This window comes from Lepidothrix coronata, unplaced genomic scaffold (assembly GCF_001604755.1).
Source record: "Lepidothrix coronata isolate B3197 unplaced genomic scaffold, Lepidothrix_coronata-1.0 Scaffold76, whole genome shotgun sequence".
NCBI classification, from domain to species: domain Eukaryota; kingdom Metazoa; phylum Chordata; class Aves; order Passeriformes; family Pipridae; genus Lepidothrix; species Lepidothrix coronata.
The window spans coordinates 2,722,598-2,737,103 of record NW_016690256.1 but is presented as its reverse complement, the minus strand read 5'-3'; the positions used below and the strand labels follow the sequence as shown (position 1 = coordinate 2,737,103).

The window sequence follows — 14,506 nt, the reverse complement described above, 5'->3', positions numbered from 1 at the left end:
GTGTTTGAGTTTTGGCCACCAAGCACCAGTTAGAGGGAGATGATCCATTCACTGGATCTCCTGGCTCTGCTCCTCTTCATATGGCCCAGAAGGCTCTTGGTCTTTGCTGCCAGGACACACAGCCCAGTTTGATGTGCAACAGGACCCCCAAGACCTTTTCCACAGAGCTGCTCCACAGGTTGCCAGTGCCCAGCCTGACACCATAATGAGTCCTTCATTTCCAAAGGGACAGGAGTTTGTGCGTGCTCTCATTGAATTCCATGAGGTTCTTGTCTCTTTCTTTCAGCCCATCTGTCTGAATGGCCATCCTTTCTTGAATGTATCAATGCTTCCCTTTAACTTGGCATCATCTGCAAGACTAAGAAACCTGAGAACAACGTAGCTTTTCTTTTGTCTCTGTTATAGAAGACATGCTTCGACTAGTTTTTGAAAGCACTTATTCTAAGTTTTTGCAGCATTGAAAGGTTGACATCTTTCCTGACCACCTTCTTGCTGTCTGCATCCCCATATCAATTTTGCCACGGATTCTGCCTTTGAGCTCTGAGCAGCTGCCAGGACAAGGGAGGAAACACGTATGCTGCTCTGAGCTTAAGAAGTGATGCTCAGTCCCCACAGCTTCCTTGCTGCAATGAAAACAGAACCCAGTAATTTCCGAAAGAAACTATGGGACATGTCTAACAGTTAATCACTGTCCAAGCAACTGGGATGAGGAAGAGGAATGGTCTGGGCTACCTCCATACAAAGAGCAAGGGATTTCTTTTGGAGAGTGGTTCATAGGATCAAACGAATCTGAGAGAACTATGCACCAGATCTCCAGTGTTTCATCACAGGTATTATATAAGTATTTAGTAAGTAGGAATTTTGGACCAGAATAAGACCAAAGAGGTCTTGACTGTTTTTCTTCAAGAGGAATTATAAACTTTTTAATGTGATATCATTGCCCTAATCTTAAGTGGTGCTCAGCATTCCCAGGGAAGCTATCCAGTACATCTGGGCAGATGCTGAGGAGTCATCAGGAGTGATGGCAGGCACAGGTCAGTATGTCACTATTTCCAACCCTGGGCTTCCCTCAACACCCAGAGCTCTGTTTCCACACCTGCACGTGCATCAGTCTGATAGGAAGCAATCCAACTTCTTGCAGTGTCTAAAGCCCCTTGGTGTTCCTCCAAACATCTCACAGATCCACTGTCTGCCCTTAGCTCCTTGGCTGAGGCAGGCTCTGGTGATGTGAGTCCCATTCCTTTGGTCCGAGGGGAGAATGGTGGGTTCTCCCCCATGAAATATGCATATATGTGTGAGCATGCATGGGGAAAAATTGTGTTCCTCCTCCAGAAGGAAAGGAATTAACTTCTTCTCCCCCCTTGCAGCCTGCAGATGTGTCCAGCCTCACAAACTGGGCTCTCCAGCTGCCCTATAACATTTCAGTGTGTGCCAGAGAGGATAGGAGAGGAAGCGAAGGATATAATTTCCTTGTGGAGACCAGTACCCGAGGTTCAATCACCACAAATGAGGCCATTAAAAAGGGCCAGGCCCTCCCAGGTCATGCTGGAGGATAGCAGAGGCTCCCAACTTTCCTCCCAACAGATGAAGTCAGTGCTTGCTAGGCAAACTAGACTAATAAATGTCAGGGCAGCGGGAGGTGAGTGCAATCAACTGCGAGAGCCTGAGTTATAGCGGTAACCTGCTGAATTCCTGGGTCACAAAGTAATTTACAGAACAACCCTAATGTCATTCAATAATTATTCTGATAGCCCAGACCCCGGGGGGCACAGCCTCCTGCTGTGGGTGTTATTAATACCATCAACAAGCAGCAGGATGTTGGTGTGAAGAAAAGAACTACAATGCAAGTGTGTGAACCTAAGGAACAAATGGAAAGTGGTATTAATAGGATATTGTACCTAACAAGTAAAAAAAAAAAATTGATCTGTCTATCTTGTTCTAGCAGGTCATTCAGCAAAATATGAATGTCTCCCCTGTGACAGTGGAAATCGCTGATGGCAGTTTGCAACAGAAGGGGAGGAAGATCAGTGTGTCAGTGGCTGCTCATTTATATCTCCGAGCCTCTGTGATAGTCCCCATGGAAACTGAAGGGGAAGGGGGGAGGAGGTGGTTTCCAAGCACCCCCAGAATAATTTAAATTAATATCCATTGAACAATGTAAACCTTCCCTTTGACGTGGCGTGGGAATAGGCAGTCGCAGCGCTCGAACTGGGTCAGCTGAAAGGGAAGGTAATGCCACAGCACAGGATTTGATCAGCGGAGTAAGCCAGGGGCTCGACCTCTGCTATCTCGGTTTCTCCCTTCCCCTCCCAACCCCATCCTCCAGAACATCAAGAAATGGAAGCAGAAATGTCTTCTTATGAATGGAAAATTTCTGGATAAAAAGGATGCATATAAAACCTGAGAGTGGGTGTAGAGGACAGCATCTTCTGCAATGTTTACGGATCCTGGCACATGGGTGTCAGGAAATGCAAGTGTTGACAGGGTAGCATTGGCACAGCTGCAATTTTAAATCATTTTACAGCACCACTTTGGGTTTTGTGACCCTTCCTCTCTCAGCTGAAGCTCTATGATGTCTTAAGGTGGCTGCAAAGGTGCAATAAGGAAGTATATGGGCAAAGCCTGAGAGGAATCGAGCCTGAAGTAAGCTGTGAGTTGTTTCACAGCTGAGAAATGACAGTGGAGGGCTACTTGTAACGTTGCTTTGATCTGGTACACACTGCTAACAAACAAGCAAAGCCCCTCTGGTTTTGATCCTTCCTCATGCAGAGGAGCACATAGTTTATTTAAACATAGGGGTAAATGTTTCTCAAGGGCATTTAAAGCATCAGGTAAGGTTTCCTGGCCATTATTTCAGGGATAAATAGCGGATGTTGGCCTATAGCAGAAGATATTTAGCCCCAGGGCTGTTCCTGTAACACAGTAATAGAGCTGTCACAGCTGTGGCCAATTCACTGCTTTTTCATAGCTTCAGTAGAATCCAGATATCTGTTTAACTAAATCAGAATTAAGCAGAGGTCCAGCAGCTGATAGATGTCCATCTGCCCAGGAGAGGTGTCCCTGAACATGCAAAGCTACCAGGCTGAGAGAAGCCCAGCAGGCAGGCATTTTATGATTTGGGCAATGCAGGGATGGACAGTCCTCTATGGGTGTGTGGAAGCCTCATCCCTAGAAGCGTTCAAGGTCTGGTTGGGTGGGGCTTTGAGCAACCTGATCTAGAGAAAGATGCTTGTGTTCATGGCGAGGGGGAATGGACTACGTGCTCTTTAAATGTTCCTTCCAACCCAACCGATCCGATCTATGGAAACACATGTAAATGGGATTTCTGACTGGAAATCAGGGAAGACTAGGATGAGTGTGTCCTACACCCATGGTGAGCAGGCACAGTCTGATGTTTAAGCAGCAGCTCAGTCATACAACTTGTTTCACTGGCCACAAATCACTCTTTTTCTTGTAGCATTTTTCAATGTTTGACCAGTGCTCTTCTTTAATTTTCAGTTTTGCTTTGCTTTTATGCTGCTAGTGCCCAGCAGGCAGGCAGGGGGACCACAGAGAACTGCAGGCATTGATGACAGGAAGTATAAGGGCACTCTGATATTAATTTTGGACTCTGGGCCCTTCCTTTTGTTCACAGTTTAGCAATAAATTGCTAGTGACCTCCACTTCCTGTCTAATCTCCCTCCTTGACTTCTCCGAAGTGCGCCACTGCCAGAAGTTACAGTAATTTTGTGCCAGTGCTCCTTTTCCTGAAGAGATCCAGGAAAAAAAGTTGAGAGATGTGTTATTCTGATGTTATCACTGTTGCTGCCTAAGAACAGGATTACCAAAATACTTCTATTTCCCCTTTTGTGCTCATGCACGGATGTTGCTACTGATATTCCCTGAATTCCCCTGAAAAATAAAGAGTGTTTTATCTGTATTCCCCAAGTGCCCAATACAAATGCAAATCAGCTCTGGGCCCTTGGTTTGTTTTTTTTTTTTTCCTGTCTGGCCAGCGTGGTTTGGCAGGTCTTTTCTCACTCTTTCTTTTCCTTCCCTTCCTTTAGCCAGTGTGTCCAAAGGGAGGTCCCCGGGAGGGTCAGAGACCTGCTCCATTCCCACATCTCTGCCCTCCTATTCCTCTTCCTCCTGTTGCCCAACTTGTGTCTTTGTTAACCCTTGTGCAAAAAGATCTGAAAGGCTAAAAATAAACCAGGATTCAGACAAATTCCCTAAAGTTAATGGTCAGGTGGTCGCATCAGTTCCAAAGAAGAACATTTGGGCCCTTATGTTCCTGCTTTGTTGCCTCTCTGCACAGTTGATCTCTTGGACAAAATCTCTTGGACATTATGTCTGATCAGAGGGAGAAAGGACTGTGAACTTTCCCATCACTTTAAATAAATGTTAGTGATCTTTAGATAATAAAATACCGAAATGAGTGACTCCTAAACCCCGTAAGTGGGATTTGAACAAGGGAGATTTTTAACTAGTGAGGCTGGAGTAACCAGTGCTCTAAACCCTCAGGCCAAAGCAGGTGTCTACTCACTTAGAAAATTCATGCACAATTTTTTAAAAAGAATGAATATTCAGTAAACTAGGCTGCCAGGTTAAATCCGTGCCTGCCATTTCTTTCCCATTTGGCACATTTTATTATGTGCCCAATTTTCAGTCTAATGCCAATTCTTTAAGCCCTCAGCGTCTCTTGCCTTTTTAAAAGAACATTATTTTTAATTGTATTTAAAGCTACAGCTGAACATATTTACAGGTTATGTCAAATGCACACAGGATTACTACAAGGAAAAGTTAAAAATGAGACAGCATCAAAATTCAGCTCCAGCAATCCAACAAAAGGCAGCCTGATAGTCTTGTGATTCCGGGTTAAGCACCACTGCCAGGGGCAGCCACAGACTTGGTCAGGATCCTTCCCTTCCTCCCATGAGTTTCAGATCAACCAAGCACTTAAATACGCTGACTTCTAGTACATGAGCAGCTCTCGCCCACCAAAATGGGCTTGCAATGGGCTTAACATTTAGGACACTCTTAAACCCCAGAGAAGGGCTGGTGAAGTCCATGTGGGGCTAAGGATGCAGCTTCCTTCCCTGCTTGGGTCCACCAAGGGGCTCAAGGTCCTGTGAATCTGCTGAACCTGTGGGCCTGGCTCCATGCTGTGGTGTTGGGGCCCATGAGATAACCAAGAGCTGTCTGCTGGGGGTGACTGAATTTGGGTGGGAAACACGGGGGACCCAATACAACCAATACCTCCCCCTGCATTTCTTTGTTGCCATCTCCCATCTGCCCGTCGCTGATACTGAGCAGCCTGTTCTGCACTCAATGCTGCAGCTGAGCCTGTTCCTAAAAAAAATCCTCAGAGGGAAAAAATTCATTTGTGTGGGTTTCCTTCTTCCCTTTTCATCTTCTTTCCTGCTGCTATTCATTTAGCATGAAATAACCTTCCAAATCAATCCGGAAGAGATCATTTGAAACTGTTGCTGTTTTCACATCACTAATTGCTGGTTTGAAATCCTGTTGGAATTGCCCTGAATACACAGTCCAGTGTTCCTAAGCTAAGTGCCTACCAGGTATTTTTCCCGATGGGCCTTTATTTTCTTGTAAAAATACCCCAAAACAACCCAGTCCTGGATTGCTGGTTAGATTTAATGGGACAATAGCATCTCCACAGTACATCTTGTTTCCAAAGCAGAGCAGTGTTTTGGCAGGAACCGACTGCTGCTGAGTTTCACAGGCCTGGCAGTGCATTGTGGTACTGGCAGACCCAGAAGTGAAGCAGTTAATTGCCCTACTGGGAAGGAGGAAATTTCTTGTAAAAATCTAGAATCTGGTTGAACAATGTGGCCTTTTATTTTTCAGCCTTGGAATCAAGCCTGGCTGCCCTTGTAAACAAAGAAAAGAAAGAATCACTGAACCAACTCAACACATAAAAACTGACCACGTCTGTCTTTGAAGTTCCCTTTATGTTGTTTGGAAAACTTGGGATTATAGAGGGCTTTTTCTTTTTTTTTTTCTTTTTTTTTTTTGCTTTTTTTTTTTAAGAAAAGGAGGGATGTAAGTTAAGGGAAACTTTTTCTTAAACAGAGCAAAAGTCATTAATTAAGTATCCCATTCATCCCCGAGGCACCGGCTCATCAATCAGATTTCTTATTAGCATTCTGATGACCCGCCTGACCCCCTGTCTCTGTACTGTCTGCATGACGACACAGAAAACCAGACCACACACCGAAAGGAGGAGGATTATTCGACACTTTTCCTTACTCCAGAAGGGGGGGGGGTGTGAGCTGGGAAGAGGAATGATGAGGGACATTGTTGTTTTGGGTTTAGGCGAGTCAATAAATGGCTCCTGAAGAAACAGCCCTGAGAGCCTGGGAGGGTGACATAAGTGATGTCCTGCTTGCATGCATAGGCCTACTCCAGGGCTGGGACCTGTGGCTTGGTGCTGTCACAGAGTCTCTGCTCCCACCGTGTCCCCAGTAGGCTTAAATCCAGAGTGAAGGACAGGATTTTAGCAATTTAGGTAATCCTTAGGTAACGGTGGTCTGGAAATCTTTAGATCCTGAAAATGTGCTCGTGGCTTTGAGCTCCCTGAGTCAGCTGTGTCCTCAAGATGGGTAAGGGTCCCACCTTACCACTTCTCCAGCCTTTCTCCTTCCAGGTTATCCCAGTTGCAAGTAATAAGCTGATTACATCTTTACACAACTGCTTTTGGGCAAGTTTTTTTGTGGAAAAAAAAAAGGATAGTGAGAGCAGCAAGTTGTGAGGTGTGCACATCTTTCCTTGAGAGAAAGTCCCTTGCTTAGCATGGGAATTTGCAAGTGCACACACATGCACAGAGCATGCAGCCAGGATGGACTGAAGGAGTGTTCATTTAGATTAGATATAAGAAATAAGATTTTTACAATGAGGGTATAGAGACACTGGCACAGTTTGTCCAGAGAGGTGGTGGATGCCCCATCCCTGGAAACATTCAAGGCCAAGTTGGACAGGGCTCTGAGCAGTCTACTCTAGTTGAAGATGTCCTTGCTCATTGCAGAGGAATTGGACCAGATGGCCTTTAATAGTCTCTTCCAACCCAAACTATTCCATGATTCTGTGATTCCATGATAACCCTGACCCGTAAAGCAGTGGCCAGTGGAGGGAGGCAGCATGAGCAGCTCTCCCTGACCATTGCAGTGATGTTCTGCAGAGCTGCATGTCAAGGAGGAAGAAAGGCAGCATGAATGATGTGCCCATGTGACTGCCACAGGGATGGACCAAGGAAGATGGCACTACTCTTAGAGCAGCTTGTTACCAAAAGCTGGCTGAAACTTCTAAATGAGATTGTTCTTACCAAGTGTTCTCAAAATAAACATTTTCACTATTTCTTTTTAAGCTGGGGAGGCTGTTTTCCTATTTCTTTCAAGCCCACCCCTCCCTGGATGTTCCTAGTAATTTGGACTGTGATGAGAACTGTCCACCACCCTGGACTTCCCTTGAGAGCTCCAGACTGCAACCATCACTTCAACAAGACCACTGAGAAAACCTCAAGAAGAAGATCAACAGGATACCATCAGAATCCATGGAGTGGTGATATTTTTTCTACTTAATCTGTCTGTCACTCTCTTCCTCTCCCCCCCGACTCATTTTCTTATTTGTTTCTGTCTCTCTCTTCCTCACATTTACTGTTAAATAAAAATCCATACTATTGACTTCAGCATATGGTCTTGTTTGCATCTTAATTCAGGCATAGGCACCTCTCTAATAATTTTAGTAACCAAATAAAAACGGGGATACAAGTCAACTTCTTCTGCACTGTGTTCCTAAATTAGTATTCTGTTGTGTTTTAACCTCAGCCAGCAACTCAGCCCCACACAGCCGTGCACTCACTCCCCCACGCCCAGCAGCAGGGGGAAGAGAACGGGAAGGGTAGAAATGAGAAAACTCATGGGTTGAGATAAAGGTAGTTTAATAGGTGAAGAAAAAGCTGCACATGCAAGCAGAGCAGGATGGACAAGGAGTCCATTCCCCACTTCCCATGGGCAGGCAAGTGTTCAGCCATCTGCAGAAAAGCAGGGCTCCATCACACATAGTGGTGACTGGGGAAGACAAATACCATCGCTCCTAACATCCCAAGCAGCCTCTGTGGCCCGAAGTGCCTAACTGTGACTAATGTTATAGAGGCATAACCATCCCCTCCTTGGCCAGTGACTGTGGAGTGGGGCCAGTGGGATCAACTGGGGCAAAGATAAGGACAAGCCAGATATGAGACTATAAGTCAAAGTGGCTGGAAACCAGTTCCCTGGACTACCAACACAGACATATCTTCCATGTGCTCAGAAAGGGACCTGTGTATCCCAGATGCTTTAAAAAAGGCCATATTTTTTCTTGGTGATGGGAAGAGTTCCTAGACAGGCAGCTCTTAATGTCGTGCTGATGGTGCCTTACCCAGGAAATCCTCACAAAGTCACCTCTGGTCTCAGAGACCTAAAGAGCAGTACCCCATTGGTTATTGTTGGACCTTTCTACACAGCCCTTCATGTCATGGTGGAAATCATGGGCAGTGGGCATCAGACTGTGAGGGTCATTGTCATGCCTCTATCACAGCCTATTATTGATGTGTATTCTGCAGCTGTGAAACACAGAAAGGAATCAAACCCATCACTTACTGAAATGTTAAGGGTATGGTTTAGATATTGAAAATGAAATCTAGTTTTCATGGCCCTTGTTAACCAAAGTACTCCTTGAGCTGGTTCGTCCCTGAAGTATCTGCTATGGCCTGTCTGTAAGTTCTGTTTGTGTCCTGTGCCAACACTGAGCGTATTTTGAATTTAGATCAGCTGAAATGTCAGATCATTCTTTGATGATGTATTTTTTTCCAACAGAGTGGCCTGGGAAGCAGCAAGTGAAAAAAAAACCAGAGAGGGAAGAAGGGTAGATACTGCCACAAACAGAGATCAAGTGGGGAGAGACTTGCTATGTGGAAGACCAAAAAGTGCACAAGGAGTTCGTCTCTCTCAGGTGCAGCAAATGAGGAGGTGAGTTTGACTGGGTACCAATTCGGTGGCTGTTGTTCTTATGCTGGACCATCTGACACAGCAATCAGATATCGTTTAAAAAGATGGCAGAAATTAAATTCCATGTACACGGAAAAAATTTAAACAGGATCTCTGGTGCCAGCAGCTCCTCTTATCACTTTGTAGCCTGTTCGCATTCCCTGGCAGATAATCACCATGACTAACATTTATCTGACACAGCCAATTTTGCAACCAAAATCTGTTTTCCGACCTTAACTGACTATTCACAGACATGGCAGCTTCCTGCATAATAGTATAAATGCTGATAAAGCTCTCCTAGGAAATAGATGGGTTTTGTGGACACTACAAAGTCAAAATAGGAGGTAATGAGTACTCCAGAGAGCTAGGTGGATGGGCTGACTGCCTTTGGTTTCTTCATCTTAATATTAATGGTAGTTTCCTTCATCTGATTTATTTCTCTTGCTGTTGTGTGTTGCATCTTTGGATATAGGAAGGCTTTATGCAGTTGGATGGCCCTACTGGAGAATGAGCTGCCTGCCATACTCTTCATGCCAACTTGACTTCTGATCTTTCTTCCTCTGGGATTTCCTATTCTGTATTTCAAAGAGCTCTGTAAGGTAGGAAAAGCTGGTACAAGTGTTTGGCAATGTGGTGAAGGGCACTGGGGAATCCATCAGTGTTCCAATGAACCTGTCAAGATTGAAAAAGGACAGGTTTATCTTTTATCAGCTCCTTGGGCTGTTCACCCAAGGGCTGTACATGATGCTGGCTACAGACAGTGGTGGGAGCTGGGCTTGAGACAGGAGAAGAAGGAAGGACTGAGGCTGTGGCTCATCAGCGTGTTTCTAATCTAACAAGGTTCTGCTGCCCAGACCAATTCCCTCTACTGACCCATGTTTCCATAGATCTTCACTCAAGTCATGTGCATTATAAATCCCCAGTTTATTCTCTGGGACACAGACTGGGAAGGAGGGCAAGGATCCCTTGCTGGATGGATATGGGAACACAATGACTTTTTAAGCACTTGATCTTTCTCAAGAACTGAATTCTTCAAGCGAATCTGCCCATTCCTTCCAAAACTTCCAAAACTACAAAATTATGTTTATAGTGTTTTCTTTGAGTCTTTCTGCCCTCTTTCTCCTTCTAATTCTTCCTCCAAGAAGCCCCTACCATCCCATGAACCAATATGCTTCTAAGGAAAATGCACCTTTAAATAGTGCATCTAAGCCATCATGTGTCTAAGCCATCTGCAGTGGTCCAGACCTAGTGGTCCTCACCTGGAGATCAGAGCTGAAGGCTCCAGGCTGCAGAGAGATGGCTCAAAGATGGTGTCTTGCACAAAAAATATCACCATATGTACTCCAAACAGGTCTAAATAAACTCCTCTGGGTAAAATTGAGTGCATAATGTTTGTTTTTCCATATCTTCATGTCTGGCTGTTTGTGAGGGTGCCAGGCTCAGAAGTGGCTTGAATCATTGGCAAAAGTTCCCACCCTGTCTGTGTCTCAGGATGTAGCCTGAATCCTCTCATTCCTCGGGGTTTTCCAGTGGTTTCTCTTCTTCCTCCTTGTAATGCCACCAGAAGACTGAATTTTGTTGATGTTGGTGAGTCTTCCCACCCAAATTAAATGATTGCTCTCTATTCCCATTCAGATCCTTTTAAAAAGTCCCTTCCATAAGCCCATAAGAAATAATTGAAAGCTGTTTGGAAGATATTGACCTTCCTCACTTTCATTTTCCTAGAGCATCCAGCTGTATGAGTAAGACTTAACACATCTGGCAACTAATTGTTATAGTGTCTGTACGTTCTTGACATTAGGCTAAATATGGATATTTTGATATCTTAATAAGCTTGTGAAGCCTAAAAATGGGAGTAGGAGGGAGTAGATGACTTGGAGATTTTGGAGACAGAGATGCTTTTTGTTTTTTCCCCTTTCATCTTTGGTTCCAGTCCACTTTAAACCTGCAATGAACAAAAGCAGTTACTGGATGGGAGTTTCTCCCCTCAAAAAGGAATGCTGTGATCTCTGAATTTCTAAAAAGCATTTTCAGGAAATTTTGGGAAACTGCCTGCTCTGGTTTGATGCTTGTAGCTCCAATGGATGTTGGGACAAGTTGGTAGGTGCCCTGAGTTCTTCAGATCTGTTTGGGATTAGTTTGATTAGATGGATTATACGGGCTCTCTTTCATTCTTCATCAGGAAAACAGGGTCAGCAGGATCACTAAAATAGGGCAGAAAAGTTACTCTGGAGCTGCCTGTTTCTTCCCATGAATAAGAAGAGATTGAGTGTGAGAAGATCATGTAGGGTCCTCTTTGACAGCCATCATCAGTAGCTTTGGGGTATTTTTTGACTGCTTGGCAGTGCCTGTATTTGGCAATCTGGTAGGAAGCATCTTGTGGTCCTTATTGAAGTCCTTGCTAAGGTGGATTACGGCTGTGGGGATGGCAGTGCCCCTTCAGGCTGTTATAGCTGGGCTCCTCCTGTTGCTCCCCATGGAGGGAGCACTGACACCCTCACACAGGTCACCTGAGGACAGGTGGGCAGCCAATAAACCTTCCATCCTCCAGCTGGGAACACCCTGGGAGCACCAAAAGGAAGACAGGAGAATTAACCACAAAAAGGGTAAAGCTTGAATCTCATGGTCGAAATGCAAGCCATGGAGACTGGTGCTGCCAAAGACCACCTCGCACAAACTCCGCAGCCCCCAGTGTGCCCAGTGGCCCGGACCTGCTGAGCAGGAGCAGCCGCATTCCCACCACCGGGTGCGCAGTGATATGACGGCGCACCAAAAGATCTTTGGGAGCTGGGGGGGGGGGGAAATATCCTGGCATAGAATTTAAAATGTGCTCTAACCTTTTCTGCAAACTGAAAGCAAGAAAAATGCTCATAAAACTAGTCTTTGTGCACAGAAAGAAGTCCGTTTTTATACTGTTGCTAAGTTCCTTATTGTTTTCTGGCTGTTTTTTGTGTTTCTGTGGCAGCCTTTTCTGTGGGCCTCTTTCAGTGACTTAGCTATATTGGCCTGCAGATAATTAGATCAGTGCTATCATTTTCACTGTCCTTTTTCCTCTGGAGCTATTTGCATGATAATGGAAGTTTGTGCAACTCTCTCCCTCCGTCTCCCTCTCTCTTTTAACCAGACACCATTTCTAAACATGAAATAATTAAGGGAACAATCTGTGAGTGGTTCTGTTAAGAAAAGACTGAAAACATCTGGTTAAGAAAACATTTCTGGTAACCAAGAATCCAGCACTTGTGTTAGCGATAGCTTTAAAATAAAGACCTCTTCTTAACAGTATTTTTAGTCTATATACAGTATTTTTAGTCTATATACAGTATTGGCTGTATGCAATACTCCTAAACACAGTATACTCCCACTCTGGGTATAAATGTGTGTATACAATGATTTATTATGTATTTATCTAGAAAATGTATAGACATTTTTAAATAAGATATTAGAATTTAAATGCTTAATGAATCATGTGATAGATACCATTTAAAAGGTAGCTGTGCCCCACAAACTGGTTTTGAACCCCTCTTGCTGTGAACAAGGTCTATTGTTCCACAAGGTATGCCCAGATCTAAGCATGAGAGTAAACCTTTTGAAACACAGAGGTTGACCTGGGTGACTGACGCTCATGTTGTGTGGATTTAGGGTCTGGGGCTTTCCATGGGAGAACATATTGTGGCCAAGGTTGGGCCAAGGATGCTCTTTGTGCAGGAGCAGGGTCTCCTGCTGTACCCAAGTCCTGCAGACCAGTGGCCGTCTCAGCCTCCAGACTGTGCTGTACCACTGAGAAGGTTATTTTTGACGCAAGAAAGGGGTCTTGGGACAAATTTTTGCTCCTGATAAGATTAAATTCCCTACAGATGTGTCTCAGCAGAGGAAAAAATAAACAGTGAAAAAAATAGAGAGTTAGTAAAATTTAGGCTGGTATCAGAAGAGCACGGAATTAATTTGGGATTTGGATTTCCCCACGGCAGCTCCATAAGGAGCATCAGCTGTCCTACACCTGATGATTTTTGACATATGGCAAAAACATATTCCTGGTCAAGCTCCAGATCTTGGAGGGCTCCTCAGAGCAGCCCAGTGTTAGAGTAAATGGGTGGCAAGTCTGGAAGCGGAAAATCATATTTGTCTGTTCAGTTAAGCTTATTAAAAATGGCCAAAATTTTCTACTGGGCAGTTTACAACAGGCAAAACTGGACACAGTTTGATAGCATTTTCAATTAAAAAGAAAGCAACTAAAAATTCCCAATTGTCTTTTTTTTTTTTATTAACAAATAATATATTCTTGGAAAGAAACAGGATTTAACCTGTCTTTATGTATTTATTTATTCATTTAATGAACTAATTTTTTTAGGTACTGGTACATGGTGCTGAACAACACTTTTACAGATGACTCTGTGCTGCAAATATCTCATAATTGTAAGACAAAGAGCAAACTTTCCTTTAGGTAAATACCTGTGAGAATTGGGATCTGTTGTTGTGTGCCATGAGGTCACACATAGAATCACAGAATCACAGAATGGTTTGGGTTGGAAGAGACCTTAAAGATCATTTAATTTCAACCCTATGCCATGGGCAGGGACACCTTCTACTAGACCAGGTTGTTTAGGATCTCATCCAACCTGACCCTGAACACTTCCAGGGTTGGAGCAGTCTGAGCTTCTCTGAGCAATCTGTTCCAGTGCATTACCACCCTCTGAGTAAAGAATTCCTTTGTAATATCTAATCTAAACCTGCCCTCTTCCAGTTTAAACCCATTACCCCTTGTCCTATCACCACATGCCCTCATAAAAAGTCCCTCTTTAGCTTTCTTGTAGGACTCTCAGGTAATGGAAAGTTCTGTAAGGTCTCCCTGAAGCAGGCTCAACTGAGCGGCACCAGGTTCAATTGAGACATAAAGGCATAAGAAGAATTACAGTAGCATTGCCATGATCACAGATACCTGAAAGCCATTTCCAAGTCAAAGAGGAGTCACCTCCAAGTCAGCATGGTTGAAGCATCATTTGGGAATTACCTAGAGTGGGAGAGAAGGCTGAACCCAGGCCATGAGAGGGCTGGAAGGACAAGCACAGTTCAGCTCATAGCTACATGGAGGGAAGATGTCACAAGACTTCTTTCTGAAATGCTGTTGCCAAGCTGTGTATGACCACACGATCATACACCAGATAGTACCTGGCCCTCCTGTGCTCTACCCTGTGTTGTGGATGGATCTCTGAGAAACACCTCAGTGCCTTTGGTTTCAGTGGCCATTTGGAGATACATGAAGGCTATTTTGCAGCATATGCTAAATCCTCACTATTTGCATCAGGTAAGATTTGAGGAGTTCTTGTCCTCCCCAAAGCCATACAGCCTCTTCTCAAAGCCATGTAGTACCTCTCCAAAGCCTGTCAGGAACAATGAGATCAAACAAACTGGTTCCTGACAAGCAAAAAGAGACTAGAGGAAGGACAGTTTGCAGCAAACAAGATGGTACTTGATATTACTTGCTG

The 14,506-nt window shown here is 44.4% G+C and overlaps 1 protein-coding gene across 1 annotated transcript in view; it reads left to right on the top strand.

Annotated features, from left to right (window-relative positions):
- Positions 1 to 7,655, top strand: part of PRCP (prolylcarboxypeptidase) — a 41,313-nt gene extending 33,658 nt beyond the window's left edge. The window contains exon 9 of the mRNA XM_017819732.1: positions 7,364 to 7,655. Coding sequence (XP_017675221.1) covers positions 7,364 to 7,577 — 214 coding nt within the window. The 3' untranslated portion in view covers positions 7,578 to 7,655. The remainder of the gene's footprint in view (positions 1 to 7,363) is intronic.
- The last annotated feature ends 6,851 nt before the right edge of the window (positions 7,656 to 14,506 follow it).